At 38.4% G+C, this 20243-nt stretch overlaps 2 protein-coding genes across 2 annotated transcripts in view; both read right to left on the minus strand.

Annotated features, from left to right (window-relative positions):
* LOC115763789 (hemicentin-2) overlaps positions 1–11821 on the minus strand; it is an 87753-nt gene extending 75932 nt beyond the window's left edge. Inside the window, exon 1 of the mRNA XM_030706518.1 lies at positions 11543–11821. The gene's annotated coding sequence lies outside the window, so the exon portion shown is untranslated. The remainder of the gene's footprint in view (positions 1–11542) is intronic.
* Positions 11822–17831: 6010 nt separating this feature from the next.
* LOC115763840 lies at positions 17832–18938 on the minus strand. The gene has a single exon (XM_030706600.1). It carries the CDS (start codon positions 18831–18833, stop codon positions 17913–17915), a length of 921 nt encoding a protein of 306 aa, XP_030562460.1. The 5' UTR covers positions 18834–18938; the 3' UTR covers positions 17832–17912.
* Between the last annotated feature and the right edge of the window lie 1305 nt (positions 18939–20243).

Here is a 20243-nt window from a genome sequence, read left to right on the forward strand (position 1 = left end):
ACCCGTGTAACGCATAAAAGAGGACCATATAAAGCATTTATATTAATTTTCTGCATAAGTTCTCTAAGTTTTATAGCTATCGCCTTGAAACCTCTCATATGTCAATATTTCTGGCCGGATCCAATCAATCTTCTGATGGCTGTCATAAAACCAATCGGTATGGAAAACGAACTTGATTGATCTAGAACTTGATCTTAGCCCAAGTTGTATCAACATCGGACCACTGTATCATAAAGCTGTAACAATGCATTGTCCTTTAGTTTAGTCATTCAAAATTTTCCGACCAGGAAAGAATCGTCATCGGATCCTTGAAGTTTACTACCTGGAATGACAGTGTCACTTGGACAACTCAGCTACAGAATCCTCTGCTGCAATTACCAAGGTAAAAGAAAAACGCTTAAACAAAAACAAAAAGAAAGGAGAAAGAGAAAAGCAACATTTAACACTGAAAGAGCAAGTGCACAGAACGTGGGCCAAGAAATCTCAGTTAAGATGAAAGATTACATCCTGTCAAGCTGCAGGGGCACATGGGGCACGTTCGCCTTTTTGTCTGCGAGGGGACAGCAACAGCCTTAAGCAAAAATAAATTCCCAAATCAACAGAAGGAATCGAGCGAAGTGAACTTGCAGGGGGGATAAGAAAGTAGCTTATTTCAATCGAAAACGTTAGGTTACGCTGTTTAAATTTTGTAAATCCTTTTATTTTAACGCTTGTCCGTAAGTTTTCACTTATTTGTCGTTTATGGCTGTTATCGATGCTCTTGCCTTGCCCTGCTCTTTGATCCTTGGTCTCAGGTCTTATCTATGTTCTTCCGGATTGCTTGACATTGTTTCATGCATCTTCGATTTGGCAAATCAACTGCAAGTCTGCGTTTCCTTTTGGCTGCCCCTTTAAATCGTCGGCCTTTAACGGTTTTGTTATTTTCTCTCGTTATAGACAGCCTGAATGGACAGACGGTTGTCAAAATAAAAGACTTGGTAACCTGTTGCTAGGGGATTACCCATGCCTGCCCACCACAAAAATAAACCTCACATATCCCCCACACACTCTCGAACGGGCCGCACAAAAGTTTTGCTTTGATACTTGATTTCTATGCCGGCTACAAGACCGAGCAGCCACGCCCACAGCCACTAAGCCTGCGCCCACAGCAAAAATCACTCAAACGGAAAAAGGTTCAAATTACCGCGACATATTTGGTTTTGTTTTTTCCACTTTTCTCTTCCTCTTTTTTTTGCAGACCCTGTTCTGGCCCGCTCGCAGCTTACTTTTCAGCTTTTGGTGCCTTCATCTATTTTGCCTTTTAGGCCATGTTGGCCAAATACCCAACCATTGTTTGCTCTTAGAGGTAAGCGAGTCACGAGTTACGACAAATTCAAATACCCAGCACCGCCAGTTTCACGGGTTCAACTGAGTGCAGGCATTGGCAGTTTATTACGCAACCCAGCGATATGTGGGTCATGCAGACTGCCGAGCCACAAAAAGTTTAACACCAGAGTTTGGGTTGCTCGTAAATTGTCGGCGACAAATGCTTATGTCTCCATATTGACGCACTTTGATATCTTCATGACCTTTGAGAGCTTTACGCGTTGCTGAGCTTGCTGATGAAGCAAATCAAATGCATTTAACAAATATTTATATAGATTTCCCAAATACGTTCTCATTTTGCGAATTAGTTTGTAAAATTAAACCGATTTAATGGTCAAGACAATCTTCTTAATGATAATAATATATGAAAATATTTTTATTTATTTAATTTTTAATTTCAATTATTTGATGTTTGAATTGGGTGTATATATATATATATATATATATATATATATATATATAATGTTCTTCCTCTTGTTTATGATCAGGTACATTTAAGAATATTTTTAGAGAAATATATATTTTTTAATTAAATAATAATTATTTAATAGTTCCAACGTCCCTTGCAGACTCAACTGTTCCAAATGCTTATAGTGCTTTGCCCGTATCTAAGAAGCACAGGAAAAAGTCAATGCCGAGTTTGGTCAAGATAACTCGATAAACAAAAAATGTTTTCAATCAAAAACCTAGTTTTTGTCCGAACGCTTCTATGGCAGCTATATGATATAGTATACTGGGCCTTGTAGGATTTTCCATTTATATGAGGAGCATAGTAAAACTAATAAATGCCGATTTTGGTCCAGTTTTCTTAATAAACAAAAATGTTTTTCATACAACTCAAATTTCGACCGATCATTCCTATGGCAGCTACAGAATGTGGGACTACTACAAAGTTTCAAAAAGATAGCTTTAAGACTGAGAGACTAGATCGCAAAGAAACAGACAGACGTACAGACGGGTATGGCTATATCAACGAGGCTATTGATACTGAATGAGAATATACTTATATACTTTATGGTGTCCTCTGTAAGGATATAATAGACTTTGCAATTTTGAAAACTATAATCGCCGTTTCCCATGTAACATACTTCCAGATACTTTTAAAACTAAAAAACTTGAGTTTGCTTAAATATGCTGAACAGAATATTTTCCAGGAAAAAAACTAACCTGCCCCAACATGGCCAATTTTGGCATTTATGTGCTGACATTTATCGATAACGATTTAATTATTTATATTAAATTTCATGGCAATCAAATGCTACACAAAATGCTAATGGAAGTTTTTGCCAGATAAAGGCAGAATTTCACTCACATTATGTTTATATATATATATATATATTTATATATGTATTCATAGCCGAGTGCGTGTTGTTTGTATGTAACTGACAACCATTAGGAATATTGATTTCCATATCGCAATGCGGAGAGCGCACTCCAGACTCGAGACGCGAAGACTTGAAGCAATCGCAGAATATGCAAACACCCAATCACACATATTCATACATACATACACACAGAAACGCACATACACACACACACACACACACACACACGACTGCGCTGACGTAATGTGAAAATTATGCGCTGTAATTTGCGCCAAACGAAAGCGGAAGACGACGCATTTTGAGGTCCGGATGTGCCAATGCCAACAAAAGATACACTCGTATTTCAAATAGAAAAATACACACACACACACTCATCACACCACATGCAGATCAAGAGACAAGCCAAAAAAATTGAAACACTTTAACAGGCCAAAAGCTGAAACTTGTTTTTCTTTTTGTGTGTCTTGTTTTGTTGTTGTTTTTTCGCACTTTTTCACGTTTTGGTGTGGCTCGGAGTGGGGCGGGGCGTGGCGTAAGGAAGTTGTAAAAATAAAACAAAACACATTTGCAACTAGGCGCAAAAGAGAAAAAAATGTGAAAAAATTAAAACAACAGCAACAGAAAACCAAGGGTATAAAAAGGAAAAACCAGGAAGAGTCGCAAAACATGCAAAGAAAAATAACTACACGAAAATTTGTGGTCGTTGAAGAATGCGCCCGCTGTGAGTGGGCGGTAAATTGTGGGGTGGTTAGTTCTGATGTTCTGTTTCTCTGGTAAGTGCTCCCCCGTCGCTAAGGGATGCCCAAATTTGTGAGATACTAAATGTGGCATGTGGCTACAAGCGTAACAAAAAGAAGAACACCAACAACAACACTAACAAGAGACAAAGAACAACACAAAATACGAGTGAAGAAAAAAGCTCAAAATGTTTAGAAATAAATTTGTGTCGCCTGCAACACTGCCACACGCTGCCACACACGCACACAAAAAAGGAGCCTCATAAATGTTTACACCTTGTCTTTGTATATGTGCGCCCACGAGTAGCTCAGGACCAGCGTCTCAAGCTGAGGAACTGCCTGTGGCAGAAAACGTGTCAATGATGCCACACGGACGAGCGCTGATAACCGGCAACGTTGTAATAACCATAATGGGCAACCGTTGCAACCACCGTACAGTGGTGTGAAAGCAATATTGAACACAAATTACAAGATGTGTGAATAATTACGGGAAGCAGCTTTAAAATAAATTAATATTAGGCATTTATAAAAAGTACGTAAAAAGTCATCCAAATTGTGTAAAATAATACTATAATGTTTCTTCAAATGTATATAAAATAGTCTTTTTCTCTATTTAAAATTTGATTAATCTGGAAATAAGAACCATAAAATGGAATGGAATGGAATATTATTACTTATAATATATTTATATTATATTTTTTTAAGCTGTACGAACTTTCAGGAAAAATATTTTTCTCCATTTGAACGTTGCATCAGTATCCACATAAACAAGTTTCTTTATTTAATACATATTTTTTTAGGGTATTCAAGAAAAATATGTGTGTCCCTCTCAAATAATCGGTGTCTACTGTTTCACTGTTTTCTTGCAGATTTTCATGTTTCATGCCTGTCGCATTGTAGAATTTTCGCAGACTTGCTTTCCTTTATACGATATGTATTTGTTCTTGAATAACTGTACACAGTCAGTGCGCAGATACAATGGACAGCAGCGACATTTAAAATGGTTGAGTTGAGTACATAATTTGTTTAATGGTGATTTATTGTTGGTGAGCTGCGGCTACTGGCAGACGGCGCCACGCCTAACAAATGGCAAAAAATTGCAAATTTTCGCTTGGTGGGAAATAAATGCTTACAATTCTTTATGTTCCACATTAGGATGAATTTCCTTCTATTTTTTTTTTTTTTTTTGGTTTAGTTTCATGTTTAGTTTTATGTTTTTGTGTGCGCTGCGCTCTATATAACCTTTTCAATTTGTAACGCGCTTACTTTAACATTTGGCGAATTTTCAGTTTGTTTTTCATGCGCTAGTTTTGAATTTCCACTGAAAAGTTTTCAATATTCTTCATTGTTTTTTTTTCAACTTTTTTTGTAGTATTTTCTATGTTACTTTTGTTGTTTGGTCATTTAATTAAAATAGTTTGTTTTTGTTATTTAATGAGCTTAACTAATTTCAGTTTGTACGACAGCCGGAATATGTTGCGCATCATCTTTTTGTTGTTGCTCTTGCCAGCAAATAGAAAAGTGGGCGTGACAGCTGGGAAGTGCTGGGGTTGGGTCGGAGTCTGCAAATGCGGCAAGCAATAAATTTCAACGAGTTTGGGCCATTTGGAAAGCCTTCAACATCAATTAAATGCATTAACGTGGAAAATTAAATTATGCTTCAGTTTGCGTTCATGTGTAAATATTGTAAAATAATGCGGAAAACTAATTATAGTCGCAAATTAAACAACTATCTCATTTGATGAACGTCAAAATTGCTTGCGTACACTCTAAGTTAAATCAAAATTTAAAAATTTGATTCCACAGAATAAATCACATTTTTATTAACGGTTTTTCGCTTTTTGTTCTAATTTTTAAAAATGGCCTCCGAGTGAACAAAAAAGGAATGCGTGTCATTTTCGTGAAAGCCAAACGCAAAGGCAAACAAACGAAACAAAGCGTAAAACCAGATGATGAAGGAAAAAAATGGGAAACGCAGAAACAAGCGACCGCACCTCGTTAAAATTTTATATCAATTGTTGCATGCATACAAAACACGCAGCAGCAGCAACAAAAGTGAGCAGAATAAAGCAAAAGGAACAACAAAAGCAAGCCATTTTGAAAAAGTTAAACAGAACAAGAAATAAAGCATACAAAAAATAATAAAATATAAATAAATATAAGAATTAAAAGCAAAACGAAAAGTGAGCAAATGTTAAAGGCACCTCAAGGCAAAAACTTACTGTTCGAGTGTGTGTAGAAAGCGAATTTATGCAAATATTACGTATACGCCAAGCATAGTACGTATACGCAAACTAATTTCACTTTGCTGCCGCCGGGGCCCGTGCACGTCGTGAGCGTGTGACAAATGAAATATTTAAATATTTCGGGCGCACAAACATTTTGACAACACGCCGACAAAATGCCACAAAAAGTTGCAAATTGCGGTTATTGTGGCAAACACACAATAAATAATTTTATGCCAGTGCAAGCAAAAAGAAATGAGAAACACGATGACTTGCAGCAAAAAGAGGCATGTGTTAAAGTTTTCAAGCCAAGCGAAGCGTTTCGAAAAAAAAACTTAAATAACGCAGTCATTATCATGATGATGATGATGATGCTAATGATGATGATGATGACGATGGGTGTTGCACGGCTCGCTGAGTGAGGGTAAAACTTTTTTGCATTTGAAGCGGAAGTGATTTCATCAAAAATTCATATTAACTAATTGGATTTGATGCCGTTTCGCAGTTTTATATATATACGATTTTTTTGGCCCCTGCACTGCGGATATTGCCAGGAACTGGACACACACACACACACACACACACACACACACACACACACACACATATTTTGCATGCAAGGGCAGGGCCTAACTTAATAACCATGTTTATTTTAAATTAAAAATGTATTTACATACGCTCAAATGCCAAATAAACGAATGCAGCGGCCACTGAAGGCCATCCGACAGCGACAGTTTGTATTTGTATTGTATTCGTATGCGTGTTTGTATTGGTATTTGTACTTGTGCTTGTGGGCCAGAAGCAGCCGATTTTCATTTGCCAATGCAGCACTCACCTGAAAAAGTATGACGAAAGGAGAGAGCACAATTTATTGCCTTTGTTATTACATATATAAAAAGCTGTTGTTATAAAACATTTTTATAATGCCCCCGCCTAGTGCCCGCCGCCCTTCTAACAAAATTCACAATTTATGCGAGTTATGGGAATGGATATGGAATACACAACTCGAATGGCTTAATTAATTGCCACAGCCAATAAAAAGCTTATAGATGTTTTGTATTGCTTGCAAAGAGGTATATTTTTGTTTGTGTTCAATTTTTTGTAAACTTATTTGCTTGCATGACCTATTTTTGGATTGATTCGGCTTTTTCATAATTTAACAAATATTTGCAGGTTTTTCTTATTATCAAAATGCAGCACAATTCATACTATCGATATGCAATGTTTCTAGACCTCAAGATTCTTTATTTAATATAGGATTAATTCATAATGTCGGCAAGCAAAGCTTTTAAGTCGATATAAACAAACAAGTAAGAGGTTCTACTCGGGAGCTCCCGACTAGGGGATACCCTGAACCCTCTTCTTCCAACATCAAATGCATATATATATATTCTATTTTAGAAGCTATATGTCAAGTTTGGTGACTCTAGCTCTTATTATTTACCAAAATTGACAAAAAAAACAGGATATCGATATAGATTTTTATTGATTGCTCGGAAACGGAGTAAGTTATCGATTATCGGAAACAAACTCGATCTGCGCGGGAGCTAGGAGCATCTACATCTAATATTTCAAGTCTCTAGCTCTTATAGGTTCTGAGATCCTTGCGTTCATACATACTGACGGACGGACGGACGGACGGACGGACAGACAGACGGACATGGCTAGATCGACTCAGCTATTGATGCTGATCAAGAATATATATACTTTATGGGGTCGGAGATGCTTCCTTCTGCCTGTTACATACATTTGGCTTTCGCACAAATACAATATACCTTTATACCCATTTTTAATAGGTTCAGGGTATAAAAATAGACAAAACTATTACATCGATTAATAATACCTCTGGATCAATAAATAAACTCTCTGAAGCACAGGACATCATTAATAACTCAATATAAAATAATTTTTGTCTTCTCTAGAGCTCACAATATAAGAATTCTTAATTTAAAAAATATACGAATCGGTTTTATCGATAATCAGTGCTTTTGTCGAGCTCAAGTTAAAATCCCTAATATGATTTAATAAACTGCTTTATTTCTCCTTATGCATTTAGTTGCATTTATTATTTATCGATAATAATCTCTCTTAATCGAAACATTACATTTTATTTAGATAAATAATTTTATATATTGCAGAACATATAATATTTTAAATATTCTTCTACAGGGCTTTTTCCATTGCAACAATTTTTATTATCTGCGGCTTGGAAAGTTTTACTTTTATTTTTGTATCTTAATTTTCTTGAATTTCCACTTTGCCCTCAAAGACATGATATATAAGCGGAAGCAACGTTTTTATTAATTGATGACTGCAAAAAAGCACAAAGAACTTTAAGACTTTGTGAAACAACGCAAAAATGTGTCAGTTAAAGTGAAGGCAGTAAGTAAAACACACACGCATGTATGTGTGTGTGTGTGTGTGAGAGAGAATAAATAAGTACATCCTGTATAGCCTGCATGTGGAGCCTTCTTTGCCGGGCAAGCAATGAACTCCGCATTACAAAGAACACAAGAAATACAAGAAATAACGGTTGAATTTGGCACGCCGAAGATTAAATACCCTTAGTGATGTGGCTTTCGCTTATGCAGATGTGAGAGAAGAATTGCGAAGCGGGTTTAAGCTGAGTTTGTTCAAGTTATATCGACGGAGGGACGTGGGTATATCCACTCGGTTGTTGATACTAATTAAAAATATATAGCTTAAGGGATCTGAGGGGACTTCTGCTATGTACAACACACTTCATGAAAGAATTTTAACACCATCTGCAAGGGTAAAGAAACGAAAAACCAACTTCACAGCTGTTGTCGAGCGCCTGGCAACATTCGCGTCCTAGCTCAGTGCTCTCCAGGCGGAAGGACGCAGCAGGCAGAAAGAAAACGTGGCAAATATTGCAAAATATTAAAAATCTTGCTGCCAAAGGCAGCATAAATAGAGCCAGAAAACGCGGCCAAACGACGACAGCGGCGGCTGCAGCGATAATACGAGGAAGTGTCGACAGCGTCTGGCAGGCGGCAGCCACTGGCAAAGGAGCCGCACAGCGGCACAAAATGTGCTGCTGCAGTAGACGGCACGGAAAAAAAAAATATATATATATATAGAGTAGTGCTACAAAATAGCATGGAAAATTAATAATCGCGCAATTTGTGCGCCAGTAAACAATGGAAAAGTCTTGGCTCGTTAGTTTCCTCATTATTCTGAAATTTCCAAGTGCGCAGCAGCGGATGCTCCCGCTCCTGCTATGAATGCTGCGTTTTGCACATGGTAAACTGGAATTGTAGTTCAAAATCACAAAAAGGAGTCTTAAAAGATAGACTAGAGCAAGCGTCGAATGGAATGAGCTGGAAGCCGTAAAAAACAAACAAAAAACTGTGTAAATAATGAAAAATGCTATTGAGCATCATTTTTCATGAAATTTGTTGGCCGTTTGTCTGTCATTGCATTGTTCCAAGTTCTAGACAAGTGTGCAAATGATGTACAGCTTTTAAAAAGTAGACTTGAAATTCATCCGATTACAATGAATACGGCATTGTCTCCGTGTAGCAGCAGAGCACAGACTTAAAATTCGATGGATTTATTCGCTTAAATTCTAATGCCCTTTAAATGGAATCTTTTATTTGAAGGGTTTTTGGTCATTTTTAATCCATTTGATTTCAAAATCTCCTTAATTATTCAGTTTTACTGTGCTGCTTGGATTTTAAGCTCAACATCTAATTCATGCTAAGATCAAATTAAAGTGTCTTTAATATTGAATATAAATTTGTTCATATTGCTTTATTAAATTATTACTTTGCATATTCCGCGAAAAAAATAGTTTATAAATACATATATATTTTATGTTTGTATTAAAACGTCAGCTGGTAAAAATGAACACGTCTGTAAGTGACACGCTCTGGCGAGTGATATAGTATGTTTAAATAGAAGAAAATTAGCTATTTTATGCGGCAGCACAACAATTAATTGAATCAAGCACAATTGTTTTAACCAATAAAATGGCGCATTGTGGTCGACATTGTGTGAGCGGGTACTCGAACACATTCATTATCAACTCATGTGCCAGGAGAGAAACTGAATAAAAAACATAAAATAAAATGAAATAAAATAAAAAGTTCAGCGATGCAAGTGACACACTTATAGCCGCAATTCCCATGCTGTTGGCCAACAGCTAACGAATAGTTGAGCACTAGTACAAAAGTTGACGACAGACTGTGTCAAACAAAAACTCAATCAAATTATATGGCATAAAAAGGCCAGCCAGGGACTGTGTGTGTGTTGCCTGACAGCAACAGCATTAATAACAACAACTACATTATTCATGCACAATGAACTTGAAGTATTGTCGAACTGGGGACGCGACAAACCATAAAACATGGCCAATTTAAAAGTGTGCGAACATAAATTGCATTAACTTGGCTGGCAGGCAAAAGACGATACATATAAAATCATAATAAGGTAAAGGCATAAGGCAAACGGACACTTGGGCTTGTCAATTCATTTTGCATTCAAAATCATATTTTATTTTTTTTTAAGTTTAGTTTATTTTCTTTCTTTTTCTTAGTTAAAAAAGTACTTTAGGCATTGTTCATGTAAATTTCAGCTTTGAAGCTGTGTGATAAAAATGCCTAATGATTTTTTTATAGCTATTAAATAAACAATTGGGAGAAAAAGTTTTCAACTTGCCAGTGTGGAAGCACCTGTTCCCAGTTGCCAGTTGCGTTTAGTTTTTATGCTCTTGGGTCTTCGGGTATTTTGTTGGCTGGGCTTGGGGGCAGCGGGGCATTATAAATACGTTTCTTGCGTGCATAAATATAATCAAATTTTGTCATTTAATTTCGGGGCAAACTCAGGAAAATGAAAGTAAACGCTGTTAATGTGAGGCCCTGTGCAAAGGTCGAGCAATCAACCAGTCGTTAAGAATATGTGGCTCAAAGTCTCGAATTTAAGGAAAGGTTAAGCGAACGTATCTTTCAAATTTTATTAGTATGGTTAAATTAAGCGGAAGATAATATTTAAATTGTGCATGTTCTAAGCAAAAATATGTGGCTATAAATATATAAACTCTATATTGATATGATAATGCAAATTCTGCTAACGTATTGTGCGAGGATTTTCTTCAAGCCATAAATAATCAGGCCATACTAATATAGCACACACCTCAACGGATGAAAATAACTCGACGGCCGCGGACAGCCCAAGAGAGGTTTCATTGTATAACTAAAAGGTTTCTATGTTTCTATGGTTTCTATTATTTATATATATATTTTTCCATTATCAATACAATTATATTTTAAGATTTAAATGATCAATAAATAAAATAATTAAAATATAAAAAAATTTTAAAATATGTTCGTCCACAAAAACGTCAAATGGTTTTTTTTATTACTTATGTCGTCAAGTACATTTATACTATGTGACAATACATTTATGATATCTACACAAAGCACAACTTTAATTGATAGAATTAACATAAGCGTGTGTGTGGTTTTTTTATCAACATGTTTATATGACCATAATTAGTATGTCATTAAAAACCCCTTAGCAATATGTTTGCTAGCTCTAATGAGCAAATATGTATCCACACGCGAATACTCCCGAGTTGCCCGAACCTGGGCCTTAGACTGGTAATTGTTTTAAGCCTGGCGTTCTTAATATTTAAATCTGAAATTCACCTATTCAATATTTCATATATGGAACTATTCAATTACTGAGTTCCAACACTAATAAAGTGAAAATAAATAAATAAAAGTGTAAAAGTAAAAATGTGTCTACTTTATTAACATGTCACGCTCGTATAAGCTGCATATTTAATGTGTGCTTGTTTCACATATAACTCATACGCCTAGTAATCCGAGTTGTCGCCGCTGCCGCTGCTACTACTGCTGCTGCTCACCTTTTATTTTATTCAATAAGTACGTTGCGTGTGGAGTTGCACAAAGAGATATACGAAGCACGTGACAGATTTTCTTGGATTACACACGCTGACATACGCACACATGCGTGCGAGCTACGCATGCTCACACATACGCACACACAGCAAGACAAAACTGATTACAGCTTGGATGAGTTTTTGTTGTTGTTGTTATTGTTGAAATTCACTTGGCGCGGAAAAAACTTGCGATTGCCAAACATACGCTTGAGGCGCCAACCGTTGCCTGTCAACCCGTCCAACTTCAAACCGTCAGCCCGTCAACCCGCCAGCCCTTTAGGCGTCACCTTTGTGTGTATTCATATGGCACTTAATATTTTTGGCATTGACTCGACGGCGCACTCACTCGATTAGCGGCAAATGCAGCATCTTAATCACTGATCAAATTGAGCATACGCCACGCTGACTCAGGCGACGGCAAAGACGACAAAAGACAGTGAAAACACAAAGAGGACGAGAACACGCGGCAAGCTGCGAGCACAACTGAAGCCAACGACAACGGCATTCGAAGTGGCGACGTGTCATTAACGAGCCGCTGTCACAGCCGCAACCTCAGCCGAAGTAACTGCCACACAGCCGAACCGAGTCGCACAGCCGAGAGCTAAGCAGTCGGACACAGCGAGAGCAGGTTTTATGGCAAAAAGTGTTGCATACTTAAGAGCGCGCTGGCATTTTGGGTGTGTTATTGAGGCTTTTGGGACGCGACACATGCGCTCTGACGGCAACACACCAACAGGCTGCCTAAGAGAGTGAGAGCTGGTATGTGTGTGAGTGTCTGTTATAGTGTGTGGCATGCTTCCAATGCCACAGTTAGCTGCTGCTCATTTGCATGCCAGAGTCCCAAAATAATGTCCCAAGCCAAACAGCTGTTGAGCTGTTGAAATGAAGCCAATGGAGCAATGGGCCTAAACGTTCATACACGCCAGTCAGCCACGTCCTCGTCCTTGTCGTCGTCGATGTCGACGTCGTCGTCGTCGTCATCGTCCTCGTGACGCACTCGTTGTGGCATGTCTTAGGTCAGAAACGTCGTGGCTGCGACTGCGGCAGTCGCTGCTTGCCGGCAAAAGGCAGAATTTTTAATTATGATAAATGCCCATTCATAAAATGGAATGGCATTGCAGTTGCGTGTCGCTGCTTCTTCTTACAACGTGTGCGTGGAGACTCTAATTTTATAAATGCTGCATAATTATTATGTCGAAATTTGTTTCATCTATGCTTGGCAGCAATTTCTTGCTTCCTCTTCTTTTTTTTACTTGACGTTTTGCTCTTCTTTCTTCTATTTGGGATGCTCTGCAGTTGACAGCCAAGATTTATGCGGCATGCAGCCCGTGCCGGCGGACTGCTGGCTGTTCCGGCTCTCGTTTCGTCTGAAACTGTACCTGTGCACCTGTGTCAGGTGTTGATATGCCAGCTGTGCTTCAATCACCATCAGCGTCACTTAATAAAATCACAGCCTGCACGACATGTGATGAATTGTTGCCATTTTTGCAACTGACGGCAACGCTTTTAAGTGCAAAGCATTTAACAAGCGCTCGACAGCAATTAAACCCAACACCCCACCCAGACCAATTGGCAGAATATAAAAAAACAAACACACACACAGACATACATCTTACTTAACTGTCCAATTTTGTAATAAATCGGCTAATCAAGTGTTAATTGCCAGTGTTTTGTTTGGTTGGGTTTCTAAATCGTATCGAAAATGGATAACTGACAGTTAGCAGAGCCTAAGACTCTTTTATTGGAAACTTATACATAATAAGAGTTTTTATAATTTATCTGTATTTTCTAATTTATCAACTTTTCATAGGAATAAATTAATAAAAGGCAATTTAAGTAAATTATGTAAGAAATATTTTCTGCATCTCCAGATTATAAAAATACCTAAAGCTTCGATTACCAAAGAAATTAGGTTCGATTCGAATGAATTCAATTTTGACTCGTAATCTGTTAAATGTTCTTGATCCCAACAGAGAATGGTTTTAATTGCTACTCGGAAACATTTTGTAGCCTCTAGCACTGTTTTTACATAAAAAATATTTTTTCACATGCCAGTGCCAACGGTTTTTGTTTAGTTTCGCATGATTCTAGCCCCAATTGAGATCAAGTGACTGACCTGGCGTTTTATTGTCTGGTTTCGGTTTTTAGTCTAGGGAGATAATTTTGTAAAAAGCATTACTCATTGAAATAAATACATTACTGAAAACTGCACATAGAAAGAACAACTAAATACAAATAATTTTGCTAAAAGGAACATATATTTTTGTAAATTGTGTAAATTACTTCTCATGCAGCTTACTCAAAGCTTAAATACTTGAAAGCGGCTAGGTTTTATCGGAATTGAAACAAAGAACCCCAAACCCTTTCGATTCCGAAAAGACTGATCGAAGTCCCAAAATAAAAATTTTCATGCATCCCAATTTTTTCTGGGTTGGTCTTTTTTTCACTACTAACATCTATAATAAATACAACAAGTAAGAGATTCTAGTCGGGAGCTCCCGACTAGGGGATACCCTGAACCCTCTTCTTCCAACATCAAATGCATATATATATTCTATTTTAGAAGCTATATGTCAAGTTTGGTGACTCTAGCTCTTATTATTTACCAAAATTGCCCAAAAAACAGGATATCGATACCGATATCGATTGCTTGGAAACGAGGTATGTTATCGGTTATCGGAAACAAACTCGATCTGCACGGGAACTAGGAGCATCTGCATCTAAAATTTCAAGTCTCTAGCTCTTATAGGTTCTAAGATCCTTGCTCATACATACGGACGGACGGACGGACAGGCAAACGGACATGGATCGACTCGGCTATTGATGCTGATCAAGAATATATATACTTTATGGGGTCGGAGATGCTTTCTTCTGCCTGTTACATACATTTTGATTTCGCACAAATACAATATACCCTTATACCCATTTTTAAGGGGCTCAGGATATAAAAATAGATTACAGAAATAAATCATCCTTTTAGCATAAATGTATGTATCTAGTATATATATAAATTCCTTTCTGATATCGAGCGAAATATGACACGTTTTAGACTCATGCTTTAAATATTAATAAATTAATGCAGATATATATATATATATATATATATATATATATACTTCAGAGCTTTAAATCCAGCCTTTTTTAACAAGCCACAACAAGCCCAAAATGCTGCCCTACAAACCAAGCAATTATTCCATTGCATTCTTTACATATTCTTGGACGATGGCTGGAATTGGGGATTTAGCAGCGTAAAAGGGTGCAAAAACTGGCTCAATGCAATGTTCGGCCAGTCGGACAAAAACCAAATTGACCAAAGTTAATTTAACAAATGTAAACAGAACGAGCACGGCGAAGCTTGTTTGTGGGGAGGAATGTTGAGAAACTTGGGATGAAAGTGCGAGCAAATGCCGTAGTGAAAATCAATTGGTGCGCCAACAAACGCTTCAATCAATTTTACTTTGGCAAACAGTAAGTGCAAAATAAATCACATCAGTCGAGTCCAACTTGCAAGATGCTTCAGTCTTAGAGGGCACAGAGGGTAGGTGCGGCTGGCGAGGGATAGCCTCTCAGCTCCGCATGGTATGTGCGCATACTTGTGTTTATCTTATTTATGCAAAGCTGTGGCAAACAGCAACAGCAACAACAACAGCAGGAAAAACTGCTGGAAAAAAAAGAGAGAGAAAATCGTTGCTGGCAGAAGCTGCTAAAAAAATGAATGAATTCAATGAAATGCGGGTAAAAGTGCCCGTTTGCACCCAACTCGCAGCCAGCTGAAGTCTTGAGCAACAAGAAGATGAGCAGGATTGCAACAGCCGGGGCAGGATGTGTTGGGCATGCTTAGAGAAGTCTCAGGCATTGCCACATCAAACATCTGAAACGAAATGAATAATTTATAGACGCATTTGCAGAGCGCGACTTGCGTGGCAAGGGGCAGGGGGCAAGGGGCAAATGGGAAGGTGGCAGGTGGGGGGCGTAGCTCACACATGTCGCGTTGGCCGACTGCAGCCACCGGCTCTGAATTGAATGACAAAGATGCCCCCTAGGCCACACACACACGCACAGGATAAGCAGGCATGCATGGAAGACGAGCGTGGGCCCGAACTAGGTCTAGGCTCAAGCGAGTGTGTGTGTTTGTGTGTGTATGTGTGTGTGAATGCGTGTGTGTGAGTATTAACAAAATAAAATACCAGAATGCATACTCTCTCTCTTGCATTTATTTGTATATTTATTTTTATCACATCTCCCTCAGCCAGGCAACACTTACGGCGGACTGTTCCCGTACACAAGTTGTGCTATGTTATGCTGCACTAGATAGGTAATCCGCACTGCACCCCGCCCACACAATACACGCAGTACACTTACCACACACAACACATTCATGCGCATATGCACAAGTAAACTAAATTGAAAGGCACAAATACACATTTATTCGACTACACTGCACTTATAATACATACCTTCTTTTCTGTAAAAGGCAGCAAAAACTGCCAGGAATGTTATAGAGAGAATTAAGGAGTGTCTAGACATATGTAATAATAAATATAAGAAATAATATTTTGTAAATAATAATGCATAAGGAAATAAAATAATCTGTTAAGCAATCCATTTGCCACTTTTTAGGCATCCAGCAATAAAATGCTGTAATTTTCGGGGATAATGTAATAAAAGTATTTAACTTAGCCTATAATAATGCTAGTAAGATATTACTTAAGCCCCTCTCATCAGACCCATTTTCTAATTTTAAAGTAACTGTTTGCCCTTTTTCAAAAGATAATAAAACAAATACCTCTTTGAACTAAATAAGATATTTAAAAGAAACCCGCACTGGTACCAAGTCTCAGTGCTGTCCACTTTTGCTTATTTATAGCTATATTCTATATTAGCAATAATTAAAATAAAATAAATACTGATAAGCCAGCGACACACTAGAAGTTCAAACGTGCGTTTGGAATACAGGTAACTAGGCAAGCATAGCTTCTTAAAACTACCAGAAGGCTTCAGGGCTGTCTAGCTTAAGCCCTTCTAACTCATCTTCAAAAATACTTTCAAATTATAAAAGACAATTTGCTGGCTTGTTTACTTATGAAGTGAAGTCAAATAGACACGCCTATGTACTTTAATTCTTCAGCTATAAAACTTGATATGTCGACTTTTTCAAGGGAAAAAAAGTTACCTCACAGCAAGCGCATAGTTTTCTAAACTAAGCTTTAGTTTTGCGTTTTCTTTGGCATGTGAAAAGTTTCTACAGCTTAGCCTTGACTTTTAATGGCAAAAAATTTTCAAGTTTTATCAATTAAAAAGCTTCTTCAGTGATTTATTTTTTTCTTAGTATATTTATAGTTTTTGCAGCAAGTTATGTGTGCTTTGCTTTTAAAGCATAAGATATCCGGCTAGAATCAGTATATATTTTTTTCCTTTCAAAGTATTTGAAGTTCATCCATAAAAAGTTCAAACGTTGCTCGTGCAGTCAACGACCTATGCGACATGGCAATACGATTATCTTGATATCAAATTTTAGTTACAAAATCCACACCCAACACCGACCTGTTAGTGGCTTTTGCGGTGCCGTCAAAGGAAAGTTTAAATAAATGACTGCAGAAAACTTTGCTAATCTGCTTTAAAAATCCAGCAACAAGCAGCATGAAATACGTAATGTCAGATATGAAAATAGGGTGGGAAAAACTGGCAGAGGGGAAAAAACTGTGTACAGCAGTTGACTTTGACGCGGCGGTTAAAACCGCAAAATTCGTCAATTTAAATTGGGGGGGGGGGGGGGGGGGGGGGGAGGTTTTGCAACAGTGTGAAAAATATTAATTTAACTTTTTGCGTTAACAGAGCAATGACATTTGCCCAACCAAACCGCAGCAGTAGGAGCAGCCGCCCACATCTCTGCCCACATGTAGGCCTGGTCGGATTTTTGCTGTCTGCTTCCCACATTCTGTCTATGCGATTGTTGTACTTTTTGACGCCAAATGCTTGTTTTTGTCTATTGGGGCAAGCAGCAGCTGAGCTTGTTGCCAATGTTGCTGCCAGCATTATCGTAAATTTTTATGCTAAATACATTTTGCTCCAACAGCCGAACAACACACACAAAACAACAGCAAAAAATGGCGCCATTTGGAGCAGCTGGCGTCACGTTGATGCGACCGCCCCAAATGGTCAAGAACACCCAGCAACAACATAATCAAGGCGTTTCCCTGCCCCGATATCAAATGCAAATGAACTGCCGTCGAGCGCAGAGTCGGGGGTCGTCTCTGTTGTCGCCTTATGGCGTTGGCCACATCCAACTTTATTGCCTCTGACAAATTGAACAATCTTGGACAGAGTTTGGATTTTAATGCGTCGCTCTGTTAAAGAGGTGCTCGTTGCGTTGCAAAAAAGCGGCTATCTCCATGGCCATCCGACGATCCGTGGCGAATTCGGAGCCAAGGCGCCCACAGCCCGGCGAATGGTCCACCCGCTGGCTCAGCAAGCTCATGTTCTCGGCCAAATAGTCGTGCAATTCCTTGGCCTCCAATTTGGCTTGGTTGAGCAACTCGCTGGCATCGTGTCTGAGCTGTTTATATTCAGTTCGACGCACGTACTTCTTGAGCAAAGGCTGCAACTCCATATAATGCTTGCTGATGTAGGCGAAACAATCGTTCCAATCGAATTTGTCCTGATCCAGATGACGATAGCGCTGCCGGCAGAGCGCATGTTCGCGCTCTGCTATGCGCTTGAAGGAGTCCAGCTCGTTTAGGCGGCGCTGCATTGCTGCGCCCGCCTCCAAGTCTCGGCAGAGACTATTGTGCATATACTTCAGCGACAAATCGACGGCCTTACAGCTGTGCTGCAGCTGGCTCAGCTGTTGGCGTAACTGACTGTTGTCGCGATGCAGCTTGAGAATTTCTGGGTGCATGCCGTCCTTGTTCAGCTCCACTTGAATGTCCATGCAGGCATCCAGCTCGGGGCAATCGGGTATGCTTAACGACAGCCTCTGGCCGATGAGATCAACGAGCGCCCTATTATTTTCCAGCTCGTCTTTGATGTCCTCCAACTGAAGCTCCTCATCGACAGTCGTTGACTGTTCTAAACTTGGCTCCTCCTCCTCACTGACCTTATATACACAGTCACAAAGTAGAGTCCTGCCAGGTTCGGGTTGCCCTATGCTCAAATTGTCCACAACTTCTACGTTGCAACTAGTCTCCTCCAACTCACAGATTGGCAAACCTGGGGCCTTGCAGACTGGCTGCACCTCGATCAACTTTGCTGACATTGGCTCGTTTAAATAAGTTAAATGCTGGAATTGGTGTAAAATACGAAAAGCACACAAATAGTATGTGTATACAGAAAATTTTCTGATTTAAAATGAATACACAGACAGCCCTTGTCAACCGGACTGAACGGAAGTCTAGCCAGCTAGTATGCTTTAAAAATATATATAAATTATCCCAAGCAAATAAACAAAACTGCCCAGCCTCAATTTCTGCAACTGTGGTAAGTCCTAGACTAAAAAGTGCTAAAAGAAGAGGAGTTAACATGGCGGGCGCCACCCCACTGGCGTAAGCCACAAAAAGATATGCGAATAATTTTGACATCTTTGGCCTGGAAGGACTAGCCCCTGAGCTCAAGAAATCAGCCATATCAGCAAAAATTATTAATAATGGAAATAAATCGGTACAGTGCAACAATGAAGCAAAACCTTCCAAAACAAATTCCAAAGAGAATACAAATAGAGAAATAACAACAACAAATTACATCTCTTCTACAGAAATTAGTGACAGCTCAATGAGTGACACATCAACAAGCAGCGCTCACTCGATTAAAAAAACATGCAAATATACCAACGTTAATATGGGCTCAGCGGAAAATTATCTTAAGAAGCTCAATGTCACAAATTTAGTAGATTAAGAAGAAAATACAAAATCTTAACACGTGCTGAGTCAACTAAAGACATATTAAAAACAAAAGAACAGCTATATTTAAGAGAGCTAACTTTAAAAATGAGGCAAAAATAAATATCTAAACCAAATCATTTAATCATTACAATTAATCAGTACCAGCACAAACAACTGACAGCCTCGCGCTGTCCTAGCCTCAACGTATCTGGTCATCTGCCGCATTACTTTGCGATGACCAACCCGATAGACAGTTCTCGCAACTGTGTTCCTCAAATCAAAAAAACAAAAAATAAAATGAATATGCTGGAAAATATGTTGATATGTTTCCGCTCTTTGACAATTTGGTCTTGAACATGTTAACCTAATCGAAGAATTAAACAGTAAAGTGTTCAATTTCAATTTCCACTGAAATCCTCCGCTGGAAACATATGCTTTATGTTTACGCTGGAACCTTCCACTGGAAATCTAACGCTGGAAGTCTGCTGACGCTGTAAATCAGACTGTTTATTTTTAATGGTTAAAGTCTGTCACTGAAAGGTTTATACTGGAATCTTCAATTGATTATAGGTCCTCTAGACTTCCGCTGCAAACTCATCGCTGGAAATAAAAATTTAAATAATACTCTGCTACATTATTTCCGCTTAAATTCATCCACACATATTTCTTTCCATTTAAGACGGATCATATTGATCCGTAAAACTATATTTTTCCAAGCCTTTTTCAGCGCTTGTTGCACTCCGTTTAAAGCTGCTCGTCTCATTAGTTTTGATTAGATTATGTGCAAT

Source organism: Drosophila novamexicana, unplaced genomic scaffold (genome assembly GCF_003285875.2).
Source record: "Drosophila novamexicana strain 15010-1031.04,08,12 unplaced genomic scaffold, DnovRS2.1 tig00000770-arrow-pilon, whole genome shotgun sequence".
NCBI lineage: Eukaryota > Metazoa > Arthropoda > Insecta > Diptera > Drosophilidae > Drosophila > Drosophila novamexicana.

Bases quoted from the DNA above. Each gene is read 5' to 3' on its own strand.
- LOC115763840 (XM_030706600.1), bottom strand. From the start codon at position 18,833: ATGTCAGCAAAGTTGATCGAGGTGCAGCCAGTCTGCAAGGCCCCAGGT.